The sequence below is a fragment of the Xyrauchen texanus genome, chromosome 8 (assembly GCF_025860055.1).
Source record: "Xyrauchen texanus isolate HMW12.3.18 chromosome 8, RBS_HiC_50CHRs, whole genome shotgun sequence".
Taxonomy (NCBI): domain Eukaryota; kingdom Metazoa; phylum Chordata; class Actinopteri; order Cypriniformes; family Catostomidae; genus Xyrauchen; species Xyrauchen texanus.
In genome coordinates, this window is record NC_068283.1 from 31,382,928 (window position 1) to 31,402,885 (window position 19,958).

A 19,958-nucleotide genomic window follows, 5' to 3' on the forward strand; every position below is an offset into this window, starting at 1 on the left:
TGGGTGTTAGAGAAACCACAAGTTAGCTGTACACAAGTATGTTGCGTTTCACCACATGTGTGTGCAATGCATGTGTGTGTGTGAATCCAGACTGTGCTGTTTTTCGCCTGAATGAGAGAAATGATGAAATCCTAATTACACGCTACAGATATCACCCCAAGCAAAGCCTCGCTCACTCTAACACTGCTTTAAAGGGATAGTTCACCCAAAAATGAAAATTCTGTCATAATTATTTACTATCATGTTTTTCCAAACCCGTATAATTTATTTGGTCTATGTGTCACAAAAGGAGATGTTAGGCAGAATGTTAGCCTTTGCTTTATTCTTTCCCCTTTATTCCTTTTTCCTCATCGGCATTAAAAGAGTTGTTCCAATGCTATTAATGGAGAACACCATGTATAATTGAAAAAATAATTCAACGTCAACAAAGACGTACACACACACACACACACACACACACACACACACACACACACACAGAAGAACAGTGATGTGTAATAGGGTGGAGTGAGGTGTTCGTGATTTGTTCGCTGTTGGACAGCAAGGGAAGAGTTGCTGACACAACACATTAAACCCCTGTGATTTAAAACACTGATGATGATGACGATGATGATGATGCTAATTATAACAGCCATGATGCTGATGCTAAAGTTAAAGCCTCTGTGATGAGACAATACTCTGTTTGAGTCCACCACAGTGGCCAATGAGCTTTTGAATCAGATTTTTAGCAATATCTTTTCTCTCTCCCTCTCTCCTTCTATTTCACCCTCTGTTCCTGTCATTGTGCCATACTTTATCATCAACTGCAGCTAGCGGAGCAGCCAACCGGAAAATTTCCATCATGAAACACTAACTCATCTGCATATCACAGCCCCATTCGCTCGCCACCCGTGCATAAATTAATACATGAATAACAATGAAAGTCCAGCCATCGCTTTCTCTTTGAACAGAATGTGACGTTCCTTCAGTAAAGTGTTACACTGTGAAACATCCCTACACTTGAATATACCCGAAGGTTGAATTCATACACTGTGTGTTTGTGTGTGTGTGTGTGTGTGTGTGTGTGTATACTGTGCTTCAGAGGTTAACATCTCTGACCTCTAGTTTTACAGCCTTATGTAGGTTACTACAAATGTACATTAGCATGACACAAAATTAAAGGTGATGCTTGTCTTTTTTTTTTCCATGGTAGAAAACATTCCACTACGAAGCTCTTAGAGGACAGGGATGGAATTTATTTTCTGAAAGTCTTTCGCTTTCATGCAAAAATTGTGCATTCTTTCAATAAAAGCTTTGTGTGCCCTCACAATAGTTTGCGTTCCCTTGCAATAAAATTTGCTCTTTTTTGGGGTTCCATGCAATAGCTTTAACCATCCCTTGCGAAAAAGAGGTCATGCCATGAGGAATGAAAACTTCCTTGATATTTTGACATAGAGTATTTTCACAGGTCATTGTGCTATAAAAACATTCTGTTTCAGAACTAAAAATATCCTATCTAGCCAAAAAAAAAGGGCATTTATTATTTCCACCCTGCAAAAACGACTTGTTTTGAAATCGCCCCCTTGTGACATACAAGATAGGACTCATTTGCATAGTCCCCACCTCCACAACATCCGTAATCTTCATGGCCAGTGAGTTGACAGAGAGAGAAAGCATATGGGGTACTGCAAAACTGAAAGTATTGTAACTGTAGTTTGCTGTTAACCAGTGAAAAGAGTAAAGTTAGGTCCCCAGACATGTTGTGTTCCTGGTTTTAGAAAAACTGCACCTCTGCATAGCCTTCTGAAGGTTCCCGATGTTAGGAATGAGTGAATAATTCAGTGAACAGTGGTGCAGAAATTACATACTGCAGCTTTAAAGAAAGAAAAAAAGATGTGGACTGATGGACTGAGAAAGACAGACTGGTAAACTCTTCCCTCTTCTTCTCACAGAACTGACAAGGGACCATGTGAAGAGCAATAGGGTGAAACAATGAAGAGACAGATGAGGAAGTGAATACCCCTACAAAACATGGTGAAAAAAGTAAGAAGAGAGAGTTAGATTTATTAGAGAGGAGAACATTGAAATGGCAGAAAAAAGTGCAGCAATGCAGACACACTCATGCAGAAAATCTACGCCTTTAATAAATCACACACACACACACACACACACACACACACACACACACACACACACACACACACACACACACACATGTAGTGTTTCCATGTTTTATGGGGACTTTCCATAGACATAATGGTTTTTATACTGTACAAACTTTATATTCTATCCCCTAAACCTAACCCTACCCCTAAACCTAACCCTCACAGAAAACTTTCTGCATTTTTACATTTCCAAAAAACATAATTTAGTATGATTTATAAGCTGTTTTCCTCATGGGGACTGACAAAATGTCCCCACGAGGTCAAAAATTTCGGGTGCTATTTTATTTTATTTATTTTTTTTTATTGTCCTGTCAATTACTGTTCTTATTTGTTTTATGTTGAATGTGTGAAAGAAATAATAAAAATTATAAAAAAAAAAAAAAAAAAAAACATTTTCGGGTTTTACTATCCTTATGGGGACATTTGGTCCCCACAAAGTGATAAATACATGCTGCACACACACACACACACACACACACACACACACACACACACACACACACACACACACACACACACACACACACACATGTTGTGTTTCCATGTTTTATGGGGACTTTCCATAGACATAATGGTTTTTATACTGTACAAACTTTATATTCTATCCCCTAAACCTAACTCTACCCCTAAACCTAACCCTCACAGAAAACTTTCTGCATTTTTACCTTTTCAAAAACATAATTTAGTATGATTTATAAGCTGTTTTCCTCATGGGGACCGACAAAATGTCCCCACAAGGTCAAAAATTTCGGGTTTTACTATCCTTATGGGGACATTTGGTCCCCACAAAGTGATAAATACACGCTCACACATACACACACACACACACACACACACACACACACATTGGTACAGCTATCCTTATGTCTCTATATCCTTATCTCTCTAATTTTCCCGGCTTGTATAGCTAATGTGCATGCGTGTTAGCGAGTTGATGTGCAGGCGATGTCTGTATCTAAAAGGTGATTGGGTCTTTTACCTGTAAGGCGGGACTTCCTTACTACATCCATTGACCGGCACTAGAGCTTCTTGGTTGGGCGTTCCAATTTCTCCCATTCAATTAAATAGAATAGGCCCGTCTCTGCTAAAGGTCAGACTGACAGAGATTGTATTGGGTAGGCACTGGGACACGGGAGCAGCCGCCCGACTTTCATTCGGCCACTCAGATGTCAAGACACGCTCAGTGAAGGTTACCTCAGCATCTACACATTGTATCACAGTGCATTGGGGTTTGTTTTGATCAGGAGAATATGCTTTAAGTAATGGCGTTTAAACACTTTTTTATATTCTATTTATGTTTCATGAAAAAACGCGACAAATAAACAACATCTGTTTATAACACATAATGCAAATAAAGGCGTTTGTCAGCAGCTAGTTTGTTAGCACAATAATGTTATGATGGACAGAATATTTAAACTGATAGCATGATAATGTTTGTGTGTAAGCATGTTTGACCAGCTGACATCAGTAACTTATCATGAAAATAAGTAGCTTTGAACTATAAGTAGCAGGACCTTTAGAATGATGAAAAAAACGTATACCAGAAAATATGGTGAGTATATTTTTTACATGGTAATATTATTTCCAAAAATATAAAAAAAATCAGTTCTTTTTAGATTTAAAATACTGATCAGAAACAATAGAAATGTAAAGTTCAATGGAATGTGAATCCTTGTCAACAAATTAACAAACAAATGCAAGACAAATGGGAGGAAATTCAGTGTTATAATACAGTTTTGTTGAAGATATATAATGTTTTGTAACATCTGGTACCAGATGAAAGTTAATGCCTTTTTTATGATTCATGTAATTTTATTGCAATTAAAATATTGAAAATGGTTATATAATAAAATAATAGCATTATTATATCATAATAATTGTAAATGAAGGTGTTAAATATAATTAAAACTGTCAAGTAAAAAAACAGATTGGGGGGTGTCAAGGGGTCCTTAAGACTGGTTTTGTGATATGATGGGGGTCCAACACTCAAATGTTTGATAACTGCTGATCTGATAAGGTAGTCGTTTGGCAGCAGTGCAATCCATAAAATCATGCAGATACGTGTCAGGAGCTTCAATTAATGTTCACATCAACCATCAGAATGGGGAAAAAATCTCAGTGATTTAGAACGTGGCATGATTGTTGGTGCCAGGCGGGCTGGTTTGAGTATTTCTGTAACTGTTGATCTCCTGGGGTTTTCACGCACAACAGTCCCTAGAGTGTAAAGAGAATGGTGTGAAAAACAAAAAACATCCAGTGAGCTGCAGTCCTGTGGATGGAAATGCCTTGTTGATGACAGAGGTCAGAGGAGAGTGGCCAGACTGGTTGGAGCTGACAGAATGGCTATGGTAACTCAGATAACAACTCTGTATTGAACTTTAGTGAGCAGAATCAGAATGCACAACATGTCAAACCTTGAGGCGGTGGGCTAAAACAGCAGAAGACCACTTCGGATTCTTCTTCTGTCAGCCAAGAAAAGAAAGCTGAGGATACAGTGAATGTGTGAACAGTCAATGTGTGAACTGATGTGAACATTAACTGAAGGTCCTGACCTGTATTTGCGTGATTCCATGGATTGCACTGCTGCCACACGATTGGCTGACCTGATATTCGCATGAATAAGTAGGTGTACAGGTGTTCCTAATTAAGTGCTTGTGAGTGTATGTGTGTTTTCATCTTAAGAGATTTAAAATACAATACTTTAAACATAACACTCCTGAACATGCCTGGGGTGAAGTGCCTTGATAAGTCACAATGGAGACATAGCAGGACTGCAAGGTCAGAAACTATTTAGTTCCTGGTCACAGTTACTTGAGATTAAAGCTGCAACATGTGTTTTAGCTTTCCTGATCCTTCAATATGAGGTTACGACACCACACACATATACACACAATTTCTATGTACCACTATTTAGAGTTTGTGTGTATATATCTGTCTGTTTCCAGGGCAGCCTGAGGGAAGACTGCTAATCTCAGCAGTCATATTACATAGTATACCCATGATGCACCTCTCTGCAGTTTGGAAGGGGGTGGGGGTGTTGAGATAAGGCAAATGACTGATAAAAATGAGGTAAAATGAAGAAAGAGAGAGAGAAGTTGGAAAAGAAAAAGAAAAGTGTAGAGGGGAAATATGTTTTTAGAGAGGCAGAGAGATGGGCTAAGATTATCTGTCAGTTAGAGTGGGCTGTTAATGAGTGTGGACACAGGTAGATGCTCTGGGGGATCCACAAACAGACACACACACACACACACTCACACACTCACACACTCACACGCACACAGTCTTATAGCAAATGTTCATATATGAACACAGTCCCAAGACGGACTCACTAAAATTATTCAAATGGAACAAAAATTAAAGATAGACATGATACGACTGCATGCGTACATTCATGTTTCCCTCCTCACAACGTGTGTGTGTGTGTGTGTGTGTTTGTGTGTGCAGTCATGCTGCTTATGTTAGTTTGAGGACAGCGGCCTGGAGGAGTCAACAGAAGGTGTGCAGTGATAAGACTGTTTGTGTGTGTGTGTGTGTGTGTGTGTGTGTGTTGTGGTTGGAGTGTTTCTTTTCCCTCCTGACATGAAAGTGAAACACACACACACACACACACACACACACACGCAGGCCCGCCGTCGGGTCAAAGGGTACAGATGACCATGGGCCCAAGGGGGCCCATGCAAAGGTCTATAGTTGACCCTTAATGGGATAAAGTACAACAATTTACTTACTGACTTCTATCACCGAAAATAGAATGTATATGTATTTACATGATAAATACATGAATTTTCAACTTGTCATCTGATTCTGATACCCCATCCCCCCGCTGTTATTGTGAAAATGGTTCGGTCGAAACACCTGGCCAATCAGATGTGTGGAACACACACAATGTGTATTGTGCAAAGCGGGGACTGACTAGAGAGTCAAAATGCCTCACCAAAGGCTAAAATAAGGAGCACAAAAAAAAAGAGAGCAAACAGAGAGCAAAAGTGAATGAAAGAAGCAGAGAGGCGATGGCCAAGTATGAAGCACTAGGTATGACATGGTAAAAGCAAGGAGCTAGTGTAGACTAGCAAATAAAACTGCAGCTAGCTAGCTTAACCTTTAAATAACGTTAGCACGTTCACTTAACTAGATAAGATAGCAATATAATAGATAGATATATATGCCCTTATAAGTAGGGATGGGTACCAAAACCCGGTATTAAACGGGCCAAGGTGCTAAATTATTAAAGAACGTAGTATTGATAAAATCCGACATTACAGTTCATTATAACGTTTTGGTGTAATTTATAATCATGCTGCTGCTGCAGCCTCTCTACTCTGTTTCGGAGCTGCGCTTAGCACATTTTTAGGTCTGAAGTCAGCAAGAAAATAATCAGACTATACCTATGATATCACCCTCTATCAGAAACTGAGGGAGAGACCAGCATCCCTAAACAGTGAGTGAGTGAGTAACAAAAGGATGGGTGGGTGGGTGGGTGGTGGTGGACGGGGCTGGAGTGGGTGTAAATTGGGGCAGTAAGTAGGTTGCTGTTTTTATTTTTATTTTTTTTATAAATAAAACTAAAATCATTAAGAGTAAGAAAACGCTCTTTATTAGAATATTCGTTTTTCACATTCAGGTTGGCAATGACCATGTACAAGCAGCGTACAAGCACTCTGCACAGTCAAAGTCTGTAGCACTCCCCAATTGGGATGGGGGGCCAATTTGGAAAATGTTCTCACCCTGTCCATAAAGCCCTGCACACATGCATTACCTAATGCAATCATTTAATTCTTCTCAAACTGAATTGCAGTTCATAGGCTGGAAAAAGGAATAATCACTGGGTGTACTATCTCTTGTTTGCCTTAGCCATGAATATACTAGTTAAGTCAGCAGAGGTGGAATGCAGAGGCCCACTTAACCGGTCAGGTGTGCGACAGCCCCCCATCAGAGCGCTCATGGACGATCAGACGGTGACCACAACATCTGTACCGGGCTGCAGATGGATCCTCCAAGGCCTTGAATGCCTCATCAGCTGGGCCCGAATGGACTTTAAACCAGCCCAGTCCCGATCCCTTGTGTTGAGGAAGGGAAACGTAACTGACAATTTCCGTTTCTCCCTGGGAGGAGTCCAAATTCCATCAATCACAGAGAAGCCAGTTAAGAGCTTGGGGAAAGTCTTCAACAGCACATTTAGGGACACAGCCACACTTCATGAAACCGGAAAGGAGTTGCACACCTGGATTGCTGCAGTGGACTGCCATGCAAGTTTAAAGCCTGGATTTACCAGCATGGCATCCTGCCGCGACTCCTCTGGCCACTGCTGGTTTATAATGTCCCCCTAACCACCATCAAGGGCTTTGAGAGGAAGATCAGCCACACCCTGCGTAGGTGGTTGGGCCTCCCTCGCAGCCTCAGCAGCATAGCCTTGTATGGGAGTAAGAACAAGCTACAACTCCTCTTCAGCAGCCTGTCAGAGGAGTTCATGGTTTCCCGGGCAAGAGAGGTGCTGCTGTAAAGAGAGTCCACTGACACCAAAGTCTCCTCGGCTGGTATAGATGTGAGGACAGGTAGGAAGTGGAGGGCCCAGGAGGCAGTCGACCAGGCTGAAGCGTGGCTGTGGCACAGTGTGCTGGTGTGGACAGTGGCGTCAGGACGTGCAGGGTTTGGTTGTATCCAAAGACCTCGATACGACAAGGCCCAGGAAAAGGACAGGCGTCGACTAGTCCAAGAAGAAATCCGATCGGGGTGGAGGAAAAACGCATCAGCCGTAAGATGGTGGGGATGCGAAAACAGGGGGCGTGGACTCGATGGGAAGAGATAATGGACTCAATGATCTCGTGGTCAGAGCCACACCGGATCCAGTTCCTTATCCGATCAGTCTATGATGTCCTCCCCAGCCCAAACAACCTCTTCTCCTGGGGCACCCCTGCATGCCCTCTGTGCCAAAAAAGAGGGTCTCTGGAGCACATATTAAGCTGCTGCCCTAAAGCCCTGGGAGAGGGACGTTATCAGTGGTACCACGATCAGGTGCTAAGGGTAATTGCAGAAGCCATCAGCACAGGGATCTCCCTCAGCAGGCACCAGCAGCCAGCACAGAGCTCAATTGCATTTGTCAAGGCTGCAGAGAAACCACCACAGAGCAGGAACCCAGCAGGGGGACTTAAGGTTAAGGGTTGACCTGGGAAGGCAGCTCAAATTCCCAGAAACCATCGCCACAACTACACTTAGGCCTGACATGGTCCTCCTTTCAAAATCATCAAGGCAAGTGGTCCTACTGGAATTGACTGTGCCCTGGGAAGACCGAATGGAAGAGGAGTTTGAACGGAAGAGGGTCAAGTACGAGGAATTGGTACTTGACCCTCGAGGGATGGAAGGCCCGCTGCCTCCCATCGAGGTTGGCTGCCGAAGGTTTACCGGCCAGTCGCTCTACAGGGCCCTCAAGCTCCTGGGAATAAGGGGACTGCACAACAAGAAAGCCATCAGGAACATCATGGATGCCGCTGAGAAGGCATCTAGATGGCTGTGGATCAAAAGGGGTGATCCGTGGATCACACATGCTACCTAGTCACAAGCTGGGGACTGAGTGAGGTTGCATGATGTTGAAAGACCCAAAACACCCGATGACTCCAGGTTACATCAATGATGATGTGTCTAGGTCGTACCTGCAAGGTGTACGTTAAATCAGCTCAACAATTTATTTTTGAACTATGAGAATAATTTCTAAAATGTTTAAACTCATATATACTACACTTAGTCCTGGATTGTATTTAATCTATAGTATATATATTGTATCCAATAAAGCTTATTTTTAAAAGAGTCTTGGTTAAGGGTTGGTCACACTACACTTCGTGCTCCACTTACTCCCATTCAAATGCATCCAAAAGTGGGAGACCAGAAACACAAGCTCATGCAATGAAATACAACATACAACAACATTGAATCGACCAATGGCACAAGTTGGGGGCGGGACTATCTGTTTGTTTGATTAAATAGATGGCAGACACTTTAGCATTGTTAATTCATGAAAACTAATATATTAACTAATGTTAACGAATGGAACCAGTACTTTTTTAACATTAAATGGTGAATATGTTACCATAACTTAAAGGAGTCATGTCAAATTTTCAAACATGTAAGAGGTCATTGTACTATAAAAACATACTGTAAGTTTAACACATTTTAATAAATGCTGTAAAAATATTGTTCATTGTAAGTTCATGATATCTAATGCATTTACTAATGTTCAGTTGTGTAAAGTAACGTAGTACAAATACTTTGTTACTGTACTTAAGTAGCTTTTTTCACATTTGTACTTTGAGTATTTAAATTTGTTGCAACTTTTACTTTGCTAAATGTTTTAGCCAAACAAATATTTTTTACTCTGATACAGACCCTTTCATCACTGTTACCCTGATTAAAAATGTTTGTTTTATTATTTGCGAAAAGAAAGCACAGAGCAGCTTATAATCAGAGCGCAGTGTTTTTGACTGACAGCAGCGCGAGGACAGACACTCAGCGCATAGGCTCATCAGAGCAGCGAGGTGCACTGAACTGCCTAAATGCCCAATTTACCCTAGCTGTGCACAAACCTGATGGTCTAAATATAATCAGTACTGTACATATGCCACAGAATACGATTAACACAGAAACACTGGAGGACTCTTCTAAGATAAGGTAGTGTGACAATAAAGTGATTTGATTTGATTTGAGATACTGTGGAATAATGCCAGTAGGTGTTTTTTCACCACATTATTTTGCTCAATTTATGAATGATGGTGCATGGAAAACTGGTTGCCGCGTGCTTTTTATTCTTTCTACTGGACAGGTAACACAGAATATTTATTCAAATTTGGTACCCGCGAGCTGTTTGTTGGCTGCTTTGAAACTCTAATGGATGCGTATGTCTCTGCATGCTGTAAAGACCGAGATTATCCCAGTTTTTGGCCGTCTGTCCAGGAAAAATAACATTTCATTCACTAAATGTACCAGAATTTGAAAATTTTCCTGACACGCTCACCCATGTAAGGTGCACACTATTCAAGAAGACTGATCAAATGTGCTCTCCTAAATTGCTTGTTCATATGAATATTTAGAATGTCTGATTCATTTAAGTGAATCGGTTCATTTAGACGATTCATGTTTATGAAGCTCCCCTAAACCGCCCTCTCCCTCTCATTGGGAACTTCGATTCATTTTAGTGATTCAGTTTGTTAGGAGGATTAATTTACATAAACTGTATTAAAGAACAATTCATTTGAGTTTCATACAGAAAACCCTACACGTTATTTTACGTCTTCTACTTTGTTGCTGAATATGTAGTTAAATGCTGCTGTTCACCTCTGTTGTCGATTAATTTATTTACATAAATGTGTTTACATTTATTTAGACTGATGTATCTGTTCAAATGCTGTTTAATACTAATAATTATATATTTTTTCATACAGGTAATACTTCAGTGTAGTTATGCCCTATTGTTAATAGCTTGTAGTGTAGTAATTCTTATTTGAAATGGTACCTTTATCTCAAAATTGCTCGGAGATAAATATGTAAAGTAAATATGTTGAATTTATACATAATACAATTATTGATGTTATTATTTGAATTAATTATATTCTGTTCATGTTCATTTCCATCAACTATAGCTCATTTTCTAAATAAAATGCCCAGTACTTATCCATCTTCGACTGTCCCTAGATAGCCTTTTTTCCCTAGAAAAAAATGATAAAGGAATAGTTCACCCAAAAATAAAAATTCTCTTATCATTTACTCACCCTCATGCCATCCCAGACGTGTATGAATTTCTTTCTTCTGCTGAACTCAAACAAAGGTTTTAAGAAGAATATTTCAGGTCTGTAGGTCCAAATATCACAAAGGCATAGCATAGTGGTTTAATCCATGTTTCCTGAAGCGATCCAGTAGATTTTGGGTGAGAACAAATGAAAATATAACTCCTTTTTCACTGTACATCTTGCCATTGCTGTCTCTAGGCACGATCATGATTTCAAGCTCGATTACACTTCCTTGTGCTTGACGTATGCACAGAGCGCTAGATGGCGCTATAGGATGTGTAATCGAGCTTGAAATGACAATCACCAATGAGTCAGCTGTCAAGATTTATAGTAAAAAACAAATGACATTATAGTCTGTTCTCACACCAAAACGATTGGATCGCTTCAGAAGTCATTGATTAAACAACTGTAGTCTGATGGATTATGTTTATGCTGAATTTATCTGTGTTTTGGAGCTTCAAAAGGCCTGATCACCATTCACATGCACGGACCTGCAGAGCTGAAATATTGTTCTAAAAATCTTAATTTGTGTCCAGCAGAAGTTGGAGTAAGTACATTTTAGCTTGAACTATCCCTTTAACTATAAAAGTTTATATTTAGTGTATCCAACATAATTAATATGAGACTCAATTATACGGCTTTAAAAATAACAACATATAGGTTGCGTCACATTTGGGTCATATTTTAAAAGATGAACAGATTTGAATTCGTAGTACTTTTACTTTTTGATACTTAAGTGTTTTTAAAACTGGGTACTTTTTACTTTTACTTAAGTCATTTTTCAATGGATGACTTTTACTTAGGTAATACATTTGTGTGGTATCTGAACTTTTACTTAAGTATGGACATTTTCCACCAAGCACGTATAGTAATGCAAGCACGTATAGTTTGAATGGTGTGCTTTGTTGTAAAGGCTTCAGGCATTGTTGTATGCTCATGGAAAAGGTTGTCCAGTCTAATTTGACTTTTATTATCCTGTCGAACACTAGCAGAATGGCTAATCAATGAGCCTTTACAACACCTGAGCCTTACAAACAGAGATAGTCTCACTCACACATTCCAAAAGTCCTCCACAAACTACTTGCACAAATAAGATCCGCATTGATATAGCTCTGCCGTTTAGAATCATGATACAATATAAACCACGTATACGCTATACAGTAAATATACACACACACACACACACACACACACACACACACACACACACAGACACACACACAGTCAGCATAAAATCTAGCTGGCTTTGAGACTGTGAGTGCCTGTACCCCGTTGCTGAAGGGGGCGTCGCCATGTTGAGCATTTCCATGGTGAACATGCTCGGTTGCTATGTAATTATGGTCTATTTGTATGAGAGTCTGCACCTGAAGTGGGTCTGACTGCTGCTCATATGATTGGCCTTGCATTTGTGTCTTTATGTGAAAGAATTAACAGCATAGAATTTGGCTTTAATTTTGCATCGGCTATAGTGCTGTGTGTTTGTTTAGCTCCTGTGTTTGTGCATGGATACATTAGTTTTGCCAAGTTAATATTCAACTATTATTCAAATAAATCAACAAATTTCCAACTCTGATCACACATTTTATTCTGACTCCACCCACAGAGGTTGAGTTCTCACAAAAATAAAAGAAAACCACGCACAACACAAAGCTGCCACCAGCTGACTCAATCTCTCTTGAAATTCTCCTGTAATTATCTCCAGGGCGACGTCTAGATGCACAGCCCCATCTTTACCTCTGTAACTACAACAATCAGCATCTCACATGCCTCTCAAATGCTCCTTCCTGACCTATCAGCAGGGCTTAAAAGCTGCATCTCCATGGTAACATAAAAGCGGGTTGAGTCAAAAACATATTAACTGCAGATGGACACAATGAGGTCTAAGGGTATAAATTATACAAAGATGTCTATCAGACCCCTGCTGACAGAATGAATGTGGTTGACAATGGTTTTGAAGGCTTTTAGAAAGTAATTTGCATGTCATATGAATTTGTCAATAACACCAAGTTGAAATGGCAAGATCTTTTATATTTTATGACACTGGCAAAGATACAAAATTACAACTTTTGGTTAATGACTAGGCTAATAATTTCTATTAATTCAAAGGTGCATACATTTTTTTCATCATAACAATAAAGTTTAAGCTCTACAGAAACAAATGCATTATATATACAGGTGAAACTCGAAAAATTAGAATATCGTGCAAAAGTTCATTAATTTCAGTAATTCAACTTAAAAGGTGAAACTAATATATTATATAGACTCATTACAAGCAAAGTAAGATATTTCAAGCCTTTATTTGATATAATTTTGATGATTATGGCTTACAGCTTATGAAAACCCCAAATTCAGAATCTCAGAAAATTAGAATATTACATGAAATCAATAAAAAAAAGGATTTTAAATACAGAAATGTCGGCCCTCTGAAAAGTATAATCATGCATATGTACTCAGTACTTGGTTTGGGCCCCTTTTGCATTAATTACTGCCTCAATGCGGCGTGGCATGGATGCTATCAGCCTGTGGCACTGCTGAGGTGTTATGGAAGACCAAGATGCTTCAATAGCGGCCTTCAGCTCTTCTGCATTGTTTGGTCTCATGCCTCTCATCTTTCTCTTGGCAGTGCCCCATAGATTCTCTATGGGGTTCAGGTCAGGCGAGTTTGCTGGCCAATCAAGCACAGTAATACCATGGTCATTGAACAAGGTTTTGGTACTTTTGGCAGTGTGGGCAGGTGCAAAGTCCTGCTGGAAAATGAAGTCAGCATCTCCATAAAGCTTGTCTGCTGAAGGAAACATGAAGTGCTCTAAAATGTCCCGGTAGACGGCTGCGTTGACTCTGGACTTAATAAAGCACAGTGGACCAACACCAGCCGATGATATGGCTCCCCAAACCAGTCTGTGGAAACTTCACACTGGACTTCAAGCATCTTGGATTGTGTGCCTCTCCATTCTTCCTCCAGACTCTGGGACCTTGGTTTCCAAATGAGATGCAAAATTTGCTCTCGTCAGAAAAGAGGACTTTGGACCACTGAGCAACAGACCAGTTCTTTTTTTCTTTAGCCCAGGTAAGACGTTTGACATTTGAAGCCCATGTCCAGGACCCGTCTGTGTGTGGTGGCTCTTGATGCAGTAACTCCAGCCTCAGTCCACTCCTTGTGAAGCTCCCCCACACATTTGAATGGCCTTTTCCTGACAATCCTCTCCAGGCTACGGTCATCCCTGCTGCTTGTGCACCTTTTTCTTCCACACCTTTACCTTCCACTTAACTTTCTATTAATGTGCTTTGATACAGAACTTTGAGAACATCCAACTTCTTTTGCAATTACCTTTTGAGGCTTTCCCTCCTTGTGGAGGGTGTCAATGATGGTTTTCTGCACAACTGTCAGGTCAGCAGTCTTCCCCATGATTGTGAATTCAACTGAACCAGACTGAGAGACCATTTAAAGGCTCAGGAACCCTTTGCAGGTGTTTAGCTGATTAGAGTGTGACACTTTGAGCCTACAATACTGAACCTTTTCACAATATTCTAATTTTCTGAGATTCTGAATTTGGGGTTTTCATAAGCTGTAAGCCATAATCATCAAAATTATATCAAATAAAGGTTTGAAATATCTTACTTTGCTTGTAATGAGTCTATATAATATATTAGTTTCACCTTTTAAGTTGAATTACTGAAATTAATGAACTTTTGCACGATATTCTAATTTTTCGAGTTTCACCTGTATATATATATATATATATATATATATATATATATATATATATATATATATATACTGTATATATTCAAATCATGTGCACAGTCAGCAGTTTTATTTTGCATGGAGCTGGGCTGCCTTATGGGGGCTGCCAATTTGAGCTCACATGACTAACAGCAAACTATTTATTTGATATTGGGAGGCACTTATTATCAGACACTTTAGCTGAATAATATAAACCCAATAAACCCAAATGCATCCATACAATGAATATTAATGGTGACTGAGGCTGTCAGTCCCTAACATTCTGCCTAACATTTCCTTTTGTGTTCCATGAAGGGATAAAAGTGTTTGAAACTACATGAGTATGAATAAATAGTGACAGAATTTTCATTTTTGTGTAAGCAAGGAGGTATAGTAGTTAAAGTGATGATTTATCCAAAAATGAAGATTGCGGCAGAATGTTATGGACTCTCACATTCATATGGTATGGTAAAGAGTAGCGTATACAGCAGTGCTCGAATTGAATCTACGTAATTTTCTCTACGTTTTGGCCTTCCATCCATCCGAGATGGCGTATGTTCAGCGAAAACTGAGCTTTTTGAAAACGATCTCCCAAGTGTAAACATTTGAAAACGCTGTCTTCAAATTTTAGTGCGGATTTGTGACGTATTTGTTGTCATGTGATGCAGTCATGTGATCTATTTATTCATCCAAAACAATCAAAATGGGAGCCCCTGTTGTATCGAAGCTGTTGTGCCTGATATGCACTTTGATAGTGTTGTTAAAGATAAATGTCACTTTGTACAACCTTTACGTTGCATTCCTTCAAAGGTGAAGGGAAGTTAAGTCGGACTTGATGTTCGGCTGCGGATCACGAGGACATTTGCATTTTAGGCCGTATATGAAAAAACTATTTTTCACATGCGCAGTAAGGAGATTTAAGCATCTTCATACGTTTCAGTGTGGCTGAGCAACTTTTGGAAAATGCTTAAAAGCGGCAGTACTGAGAGCGTTTCGAAATAAAATGCAGTTTCAAATGTAAATTTCATGAATTAATTAATCATACATCATATGGGTTTGGAAGGACATGATGATAAGTAAATGATGACAGATTATTTGAGTTTTTTGGGTGAATTATCCCTTCGAGCTCAAACGATAAGCATCACCAGAGGAAGACACACATATCATACCTGTGTTGTTGTTGTTTATGTGTTTGAGTCTTTTCTGGTGTGTTTTGCCATTGTAGTGTATCTGTGCTTGTGCTGCAGAGTTCAGCTGAATGTTGCACACTTCGCAGAGTGTGTACGACCTGTGTTTGCGTTCCCGCTTTGGACGAGGTTTTTCAAGTGGGCCATCCTGTCTCATAAACTCCACCATATCAGAAGACACACCCTCTTGCCTGATCTGTTCAGTCAATGTCCCGTCTTCAACAGGGCTAAATGGACACGTCACTCCTGAGGAGAGAGAGAGAGAGACAGACAGAGAGAGAGAGAGAGAGAGAGAGAGAGAGAGAGAGTTCAATCAAACTTCAATCAAAGCTAAAGTTAAAAACCTACATTGCTTTATGGTCTTTTCCAGTTGTTTAAATTGTAATGTACAAGTATATGACACTACATAATTAATTATGTAGTGTCATGGTAGCGGCTGTGGCTCAGTTGGTAGAGCGGGTCGGCCACTAATCGCAGGGTTGGTGGTTCTTTGTCCCGGCCCACACGACTCCACATGCCGAAGTGTCCTTGGGCAAGACACTGAACCCCAAGTTTCTCCCAATGCCAGGCTAGCACCTTACATAGCAGCTCTGCTGCCATTGGTGTATGAATGTGTGTGTGAATGGGTGAATGAGTCAACAGTGTAAAGCACTTTGAATACCGATAAGGTTAAAAAGGCGCTATATAAGTGCAGACCATTTACCATTTACCATTAAACAAGATAACATTTAATACTTTGATACATTTAATAACATACTCAATGTGCTCTGTTTCTCAATTAACCAAAGAGTCTTTAGCCTGAAAAAGGCTGAAGACTCCTTATATTAAATATTTCAGGCAGGTGGGTAGTTGATGTGAACTATTATTATACATTCAGTTTTAATGAGCTCATATTAACTGAGAGACTACACTGTAGAATTTCAACTTTGTCAATCTGCAGGGCTTTGAAAGTGCTAATTTACAATGTTGACATAATGCTCAGGGTATCAAAGCAGCCCTGATTACTTCCACTAGGGGGAGACATTCATCAACATTGACTAGAACTAATGGAGAACAACTGAACAACTATGTGTATGTGTTACAGTTACAGTCATACTGCATGTGTGACTGACATTTTTACTCAATATTTCTCATTGCTCTATTGCTATTTTTTTGCTCCTTCAAAGAAAATTTCTTTACATATAGTTCATGAATATAATTTAGGGCATTGCTAGTATACTCCATAATTTCTTGACCCGTCTATCAGACATATAGTAAAGCATTTATAAATACACATACACAAGAGGGCACAGAGTCACAGAAGCCCCATTGATCCAGCACCTTCTTCTCTAAACAGCACACACTGACCACAGAGCACAAACACACATCTGTCTCTGCTGCCCAAACTCACACTCCAGTCTGCCCCACCTGAGTCATAACACTCACAAACTATGATTGGTTAAATGTTAAAAGAAAAGGATAAATGTAGGCACAATATTCAAACTAATCACTCTTCCAACATAACATTTGGCAATCAGAGCAAAAAGTAATTATTCTAAAGTTAATAATGTAGCAAACAATAGCATAACAAGAAATACAAGTTTCCCCCTCAGAGAATGCAAATTTAGATGCTAAAGTTTTATACTTCTGTGGCTTGCAAAACTTTCGAGTGTAAATATAGACTAGTAATAATGAAGTTGATTTCTGTCACTGGTATATAGGTACAAGGAGCTTCACAAAACAATTAAGAGTAGTTCATGAGTATTACTAAGTAACTACTTAGTAATAACATAGTAATGATTGTATGAGCATTTTTTGCTTTACAACTGTCAGTACTGTCCGTTTAACATAACTGTTTCTTAGAAACAATTGTAACATGAATGTGTGTAACACTGATACTGTCAGCCTTGTGAGCACTTTACTCTCATGCTGACATCATGAAAGAGTTGAGATTCATTGAAATCCATTGAGCTGAGTTATCGTTGAGCAGCTGAGGTCACACTGTCATCTCAATACGCAGCTAAAGGTGTGGCAGTGGGTCAAAGTGAGGGCTGGTTAACAGTGATCTGCTGTGCTGCTCGTGTCTTGTTTCAGACACACTTCTGTCTTCCAGCCACGTCTCCCCATGAGACACTATCAATCAGGACACTGATATCCTTCTGAAAGTCTCTGAGATAGAGACATGTTTTTGTGTGTATTTCGATCACACTCACTAACAAATGCACAAATAACAGGACAGATCTGTTGCTCTGGCCACACACAGAGTGGAAGACAACAGAGAAATGGAGGAGAATTGGCATGGACAAGAAGATTTTTTAAGATGTTCAGTATTCCAAAACTACTCCACTGAACCGAAACAAGAAGTGGTCATCTCATAAGAACACCCTCATCAGACCCAAGAGAATACAGCAGCCGTTACACTTTATAGATCAGTTAAAGGTCCTGTTTACACCTGTATTAAAGGAATAGTTCCCCCCAAAATGTAAATACTCTCAACATTTACTCACTCTCATTTTCAGAAGAATATCTCATCTCTGTTGGTCCATACAATGCAAGTGAATAGGTGACAAAAAGTTTACGTTCAAAAAGCACATAAAGGCAGCATACAAGTAATCAAAAACTCCAGTGGGTAAGTCCATGTCTTCAGAAGTGAAATGATAGGTGTGGGTGAGAAACAGATCAATATTTAAGTCCTTTTTTGCTGGAAATTCTTCTAAGTGGGGAAAGTGAAGATACTGTAGCCTCAGCCTCAGCTTCAGAGTGCCACAGTCATATTTATCAGACACCATAAATACATGCAAGACAAAATCCACCATCTGCCTACTGCTTTAAATTCAGACTAGCAAATGGATGCGAGCTCAGTGCGTGACACTATAAGCCACTCATTTTGTATGTAGAAAAAGCTGTAATTAGCTAGCAGAGCTCTGGAGTGATGTGTCTTCTGTTGTTGTTTTTTTTCACTAAAGTGATGTTCTGCCTGGTTTTGAAACCGGGCCTAAGGATCATGATGAGTTGTATAAACAGCTGACTGGATGCTCTCTTGCTAATAAGTTTACTTAGCATATGCCTTTTGAGCAAGTGTAACAACAGTGAAACTGTTGCTCTGTCAGTTTGATAGGAACTGATTATAAAGCTATGTAGCACTCAAATCAAACTTCTCCAAAAGTGAGAGTCCATCCTCAACCAAAGAACAAGTGCCAATCTTCACCAAAATGGAACCTCCAAAAACACAAGACTAACAAAAAATCCTTTTAAATGCCAAAAATAACACAACATCAAACATGAACAAAACTATTCCTATTCTTATCTTACACATAAAAGCATAAAATAACACTTAGTTTCAACATTTGTTCACCCCATGCAATCTCCTGCAAAGCATGCTGGGAAATGGTATCCCCTGCCCTGTTACATCAATGCTACAAAATGTATTCATGTAGTGTAACTCAAATTGATAAATTTTAAAAATTTCATTGAATAGAACGTAATGAAAACAAGTTAAGACTAAATATTCTAGAATTGTATTGCTTAAGTTCATTTTAATTAAGTAAACTGAACAACCTGCAAATGTCATTTTTTGTGTGTATAGTGTTACTTTTGTGTTTAAATGGGTCAAAATGGGGTCACAGGTTTGTTCTGATATGGCCATGGGCAGCAGGGAATAACAATTATAAATGAAATAATAAAATGCAACTATATAATCATGCACAGTTTTGTTAACAAAAACATGCTGATCAATTTATTTAAAAGGGAGGGAAAAGGCACTTTTTGTTGTTGTGGTTAAGAAAATTAAAATGCATGGTAGAAACAAGCCAGGTTAGGCAGATGCCCCTATGGACAAGCTACGTGACATGCTCTCATCCTCGAAAACCATGAACAAATCTATGTAAGGTAAAAGAAAATACAACCCAAACTACATTATACAAAGTTTCATAAGGTCAACAAGCATAAACATGGTATGTGCCAACTACAATGTGTTTTGTACTACAAATTATTGACTGCTAGGAACATGAAACCATCAAAATTCAATAGCCATTTAAAAAGCATACACTTCTGTGTATTGTTAGGTCAGTGCAGTTCATGGTAATATTAATACAATTAAATTAATAAAATTCAACATTTTGTTTACAATAATCAGTTTTGGTGCTGTGTT

At 39.3% G+C, this 19,958-nt stretch overlaps 1 protein-coding gene across 1 annotated transcript in view; it reads right to left on the reverse strand.

Moving 5' to 3' along the window:
• The window catches only part of LOC127647406 (zinc finger protein 385D-like), a 161,586-nt gene that overhangs the window by 87,848 nt on the left and 53,780 nt on the right, over window positions 1–19,958 (reverse strand). The window contains exon 2 of the mRNA XM_052131620.1: window positions 15,812–16,075. Coding sequence (XP_051987580.1) covers window positions 15,812–16,075 — 264 coding nt within the window. The remainder of the gene's footprint in view (window positions 1–15,811; window positions 16,076–19,958) is intronic.